Source organism: Engraulis encrasicolus, chromosome 5, assembly GCF_034702125.1.
Source record: "Engraulis encrasicolus isolate BLACKSEA-1 chromosome 5, IST_EnEncr_1.0, whole genome shotgun sequence".
Lineage (NCBI taxonomy): Eukaryota > Metazoa > Chordata > Actinopteri > Clupeiformes > Engraulidae > Engraulis > Engraulis encrasicolus.
In genome coordinates, this window is record NC_085861.1 from 2,916,263 (window position 1) to 2,922,295 (window position 6,033).

The 6,033-nt window shown below is 43.2% G+C and overlaps 1 protein-coding gene across 1 annotated transcript in view; it reads left to right on the top strand.

Moving 5' to 3' along the window:
- LOC134448752 (collagen alpha-1(VI) chain-like) overlaps window positions 1-6,033 on the top strand; it is a 110,795-nt gene that overhangs the window by 46,100 nt on the left and 58,662 nt on the right. Inside the window, exons 18-19 of the mRNA XM_063198407.1 lie at window positions 2,464-2,499; window positions 3,663-3,725. Coding sequence (XP_063054477.1) covers window positions 2,464-2,499; window positions 3,663-3,725 — 99 coding nt within the window. The remainder of the gene's footprint in view (window positions 1-2,463; window positions 2,500-3,662; window positions 3,726-6,033) is intronic.

Genomic DNA, 6,033 nt, shown 5'->3' on the forward strand with positions numbered 1-6,033 from the left:
TTCTGCCAGCTCCTCATGCGTCAAAGCCTTGGAGTTCTGAGGAAGCCTTCGGAATGCTGAAAACCAATAAACATCTGGAGAACAGAACCGCTTCCTCCTGACGGGAACTAAACGCCTCGAGCTTTTATTATGAAGCACAGCACATCATGTCACACGCTGCCTCAGTTTTATACACGTATTAAGCAATACAGACAAGCCACACATTTCCCTTCATGTGTTTGTTTGTTTGCAGTACAAATATACACTGTTATGATTTGCATTTCTGCTGTATAATGTTTACAGTGTACCTGCCTACTGTGACAAACAAGAATAGGGCGTGGTAGCTGGCGGCTGAGGTGTAGACAGGGGTGTCGTACAGGAAGGTAAAGTGTGACTGAGGTACCAGGGCCCCATGTATATAGGGGGCCCACACAGTGTCTTATTTATGAAGATATATGGCTGAGGGGGCCCATTGGAGCTGATTGTACATAGGGTCCACAATTAGCTGCTACGCCCCTGGATGTAGGGGTGGCCAAAGTAACTACACAGTCTCACCCCAAGTAGTCAATTTTTGACTACCAATTTTTGACACCCCAAGACTGCAATTTTTGACGTCTTGGGTATTCCTTCCATGTCACATTTTGACTATGTCCTCAAAGGCGCCCCTTTGTGGCAGCATAACGTCATTGGTTTAGGAATAGTTTTAGGGTTAGGCCACATAGTCAAAATGTGAGGTGGAAGGAATACCCAAGACGTCAAAAATTGTCGTCTGGTCCAAGGTAGTCAGAAATTGACTACTTGGGGTGAGACTGCGTTGAAAGTAAAAGTAGACGTGTACAACGTACCTGCCATAGTTTCCTTCCAACTCAAGGAACAAGTTACTATGTGTGTGTGCCTGATTCAAGTCACTATGTGTGTGTGCCTGATTCTGTGCTGGTTGTATTAAATGTGGACTTTCCTTTTAGGCTTTTAGTTCATTTCAGTAACAACAACTTCTAGCCACCTCAGCAGGTCCAATGGAATAAATGATGTAATCGCTTTGTAATATCATGTGCTAGTGTTGTACTTTAAAGGGACACTGTGCAGGAAATGGTCAAAAAAGGTACTGCAACTATGCTGCTCATTGAAACTGGGCTGCCTATTGCCAAATTTGATCTTTACATGAAAGTTTACTAAGTAATAAACAAATATTTTCTAGTATGTACAGTACAGTCATTTTTGCAGCTAAAAATGGCTATTTTTGGAAATTCAAAATGGCGGACCATGGAGAAGATCCCCCTTTTCATGTATGAAAAGTGCAATTTTTCCAGTCATAATGAATACTTAAAAATGTGATGCTGGTGGTAAGTATTCATGAAAAAGGTAACATTAGTGAATGGGCAGCATGAATTCTGGAAATAAACAACTAAAAATCCCACACAGTGTCCCTTTAAATGCACATCTACTTTTACTTTGGCCAAGTCTGCTGAGATGTGCTGTATGATGTATGATGACATTCCAACTATTTTCAACATTGTTTAACAGCAACTCTCCTCGTCTACATCTTTGGCACCAAGGCCACTCTCTCTCTCTCTCTCTCTCTCTCTCTCTCTCTCTCTCTCCCTCCCTCCCTCTCTCCATCTATCTGTCTCTCTCTCCATCTCTCTCTCTCTCTCTCTCTCTCTCTCTCTCTCTCTCTCTCTCTCACACACACAACATTGTTTAACAGCAACTTTCCTCTACATCATTGGCCCCATAGCAAGGCCACTCTCTCTCTCTCTCTCTCTCTCTCTCTCTCTTTTTCTCTCTCTTTCTCTCTCTCTCTCTCTCTCTCTCTCTCTCTCTCTCTCTCTCTCTCTCTCTCTCTCTCTCTCTCTCTCTCTCTCTCTCTGGGACATTCCTGCCCCAGCCCCCCAGAACAATCACTCACTCCAGTCCTAAATGGCTCCATATGTACTTCACGGTGAATCAGTTTCACATTTACGAGGATTATGTTAGCAGGTGGTGTTTCAGAAAAGATCTATGGCCACATGCTCGTGCGTGCTCTTTCAAGTCGTTTGTAGTTTCCAGCGAAGTGATGATGTCATCCCGAGTACTTTTGGGAGTGTGGCCAGTGTTATGATACCTCTGTGTTTTCTGTGCATTTTTTTGACATATAAGCCAAGGGCACCGGAACAAGTTGTAAAGTGGTGGTGCATTTTTTTCTTCATTGTTCATTTCTTAACAATGTAACTGCTGCTCTCCACTCATTTGTCTGCAGTAAAAGTTGAAAAAGCCTCATTTAGGGAGCCCAAAAGTGGGGATGCAAATGCACCACTGCAAATGCATCCCCCTTCCCAGCACCTATGATGTACACTTGCTTTATCTGTGATTATGTTGCTTTCTTGAGGTTAAGCTCACTATGTTTAACTTTAAAGTGAATCTTGTTGGCAGTTGCAAATTATTAGTATGCATTATGTAAAAATGTAAATGTGGTAGAAACACTGACGGTCCTTTCTTTCGTAGGGTGATTTTGGTCCTTCAGGCTTTCCTGGACTGCAGGTATTGTATAAAAAAACATTCACCAACTTTACCTTTTTCAACTCAACCTGAGGTCTCTCTCCTGCTTGTTGAAAAAAATAGAAAAATATGAATTGTATTCTCTGACAAGTTTCATCTTGTCAGCCTTAATATTATAACCACTCTGCTTGATATTAATTGAGTCGAACTGTAATAACACCAGGCAGGGGTGCATTTCTGGAACGCTTAGTTGTTAGCAGTTAGCAACTTCAGTAGTTACCAATGGGAAATTGCATTGCAACCAACAAAATAGCTAACATAGTTAGCAATACGCTTTCCAGAAATGCATAACACAGATTTGTATTTATTATTTAGAACGAGGGCTCTCAAATGTGCCCTCAAAAACTGCAGAGCCCCCGTTGAGAAACACTAGATGTAATTACATTACATTACTTTTCATTTAGCTGACGCTTTCATTCAGAGCGACTTACATTTACTATTTTTCAGGGTATTGGTTACAGTCCCTGGAGCAATGTGGGGTTAGGTGCCTTGCTCAAGGGCACTTCAGCCATGGATGCAGGTGTAGGGAGAGGTCAGGTGGGATTCGAACCTACAACCCCCAGATTGAAAGACCAACTCCCTAACCCATAGGCCACGGCTGCCCCACATATATAAATAGAAGTTAGTAATGAAAACAAATGACAACCTGGATAATGTGTGTCCCACTTAAAGATAGTCAGAGCCTGTCTCGGGCCCCCTGGTAAAATTGGCCTAGAACCGAACCGCCACTGATCTGATGTCACCCTGGTGACATACTCTATTAAAGGGGTATGCCACTATTTTGGGGCTTAATACAGTTAAAATCGTTGGCCAGGGTTTATAAAGGTGGTAAAGTGTCTTATTTTTCATGTTAAGCCGTTGTCTTGCTTTAAGACAAGTTAAAAGAGGGAGCATGTCGCTAAGCTAGTGAAAGTCAATGGATCCGTGTAGCATGCTACTAGCTTAGCGACATACTCCCTCTTTTAACTTAAAGCAAGACAACGCTTAACATGAAAATTAAGACACTTTACCACCTTAATAAACCCCGGCCAACAATTTTAACTGTATTAAGCCCCAAAATAGTGGCATACCCCTTTAAGTTGATCACCATCAACACTGTTGCTTACCTTAATTATCAATACTGTTTCCTGCCTTGGTCCCTACAGGGTGGAGATGGAGAGAAGGGCTCACGGGGACCTCCGGGGATCAGAGGAGGACCTGGAGAGAAGGTAAATCATCTTTAATAATAATTACATTACATTACATTGCATTTGGCAGACGCTTTATAACCAAAGCGACTTTCAAAAGAGGACATAATCAAGCCAACATCACAAACAAATACAAAGTGCACAGGAAATATACACAACAACAAGTGCAGTTGCAAAGAGGGGTTAGTTTTTTTGTTTGCTATTTTTTTAAATTAATAAAGAGTATACACACAGCACACACACACACACACACACACACACACACACACACACACACACACACACACACACACACACACACACACACACACACACACACACACACACACACACACACACACACACACACACAAACTAAACTAAACATCATGTCAAGAGTCTGCCCTGGGGCTAGGCCAGCTCAAGCATTAGTTCTACAGTATAGTAATAATGATAATAATAATAACTAGAAGCTGACAGAATCTTCTAAAAAGTCCTGGTTCCCGGTTCGTGATCCCGATCACCACCAGAATTGAATCACTTGTTCCTTGGGTCATTATCAACAAATCCACAAAGTTTCGTCCAAATCCGTTGATTGTTTTTTGAGTTAAAATGCTGCTGACTAACAAAAAGACAGACAAACATACAGACAGACAGACAGACATACAGACAGACAGACAGACAGACAGACCGACAGACAGACAAACAGACAAACCAACGCAACCGAAAACAATAATAATGTCATGCTTAACCCCTATGCACAGAGCCAACTGTATGTTATGACCTCACTGTCACCATAACTGTTACGACCAATCCTTAATCTGTTACTTAAGTCTCTCTGTGATGTCATGGCAATGTTGTTGATGATGTAGTTCAGTGTTTTCAGCTGTGAGTGAATGCCAGCTGTCCCATCTGCAGAAAGAGGCTGCTAATGTCACCAATTATAACAAGCAGACTGGTGCTTATGTCACCATTATAACAAGCAGACTGATGCTAATGTCAGGCTGCTAATGTCACCATTATAACAAGCAGACTGATGCTAATGTCAGGCTGCTAATGTCACCATTATAACAAGCAGACTGATGCTAATGTCAGGCTGCTAATGTCACCATTATAACAAGCAGACTGATGCTAATGTCACCAATTATAACAAGCAGACTGATGCTAATGTCAGGCTGCTAATGTCACAATTATAACAAGCAGACTGTCTTATCAGAGAGACTGGATTGCATTATAGAATGTCTGGTCTTATGGTGTTGATGTGTGGATGTGATAGATAGGCCATGCTGTGTGCCTTGACTTGCTCATTCAACCCTGTGTGACGATGACCGGAGCATTTTGCACGATACTGGAGGTATCACTTACATGTAGAGCAGGGTTTCCCAAACTGGGGTGCGTGCACCCCTGGGGGTGCGTGGCCTGCCAAGAGGGGTTGTGCGAGCTGAATTGAGCAATGGCGGATTATGTCATTTTATACAGCATTCATGGAAATTAGGTAGCTTTTCATTGTATGGAGAATTGTATGCTTGAAGAAACATCAAGTCTATTGGAAATGAGGATTCCCTAAATGACTCTGCATAATGTGCAATGATTTGTGCAGTGAAGCCATATTTGAGTGGCCATAAGTACACCAAAACATTCGCTTAGGGGGTGCGCGAACCACATTGAAATGTACAAGGGGGTGCGCAAGGGAAAAAAGTTTGGGAACCACTGATTTAGGGTACAGATAGCTTACAGAGCTCTAATTAATTTTCCACTGTTGTTTGACTCTACCGAGATCTCAATATGGAAGTTCTGAAGATCGAGCCTCGTGGTTTTGCCAGTATTGCGCGTCTAGGGGTTGCAGCAGCACACAAGTACACACTGCACACAACGAAATTGCATTCATGCCTCACCCATGCAAGGGGGCAGCCCCCAATGGCGCCCCAAGGGAGCAGTGCGGCGGGACGGTACCATGCTGAGGGTACCTCAGTCATGGATGGAGATGAGGGTGAGCGAACACTTGTGATATGGTCTGGTGTTAAACAGGCAACCTTCAAGCAGACTCTCAGACTGAATTGAAAGGTTGTTGGCTCTACTCCTCTCAAGCTCAAAGTCTGCAGTTGCTCTGTACCAGTTTGAGGAACCAAAGCAATTAAATCGCGTGGGCCTGCCTGCCTGTACCTATACCTGTTAACATCTCGTGAGTGCCTGTATCTGTGTCTGTCTGTGTCTGTCTGTGCTCCTGTCGGCTCGACTGGTGGGATCGTGTCCAGGACTCTCGTTCGGAGGAACTGCTCGTTGCTCAGGGCCCTCTGTATTCTGAGGAGCTGCTTGTTGCTCAGGGCCCTCTGTATTCTTGGGAAGTCAT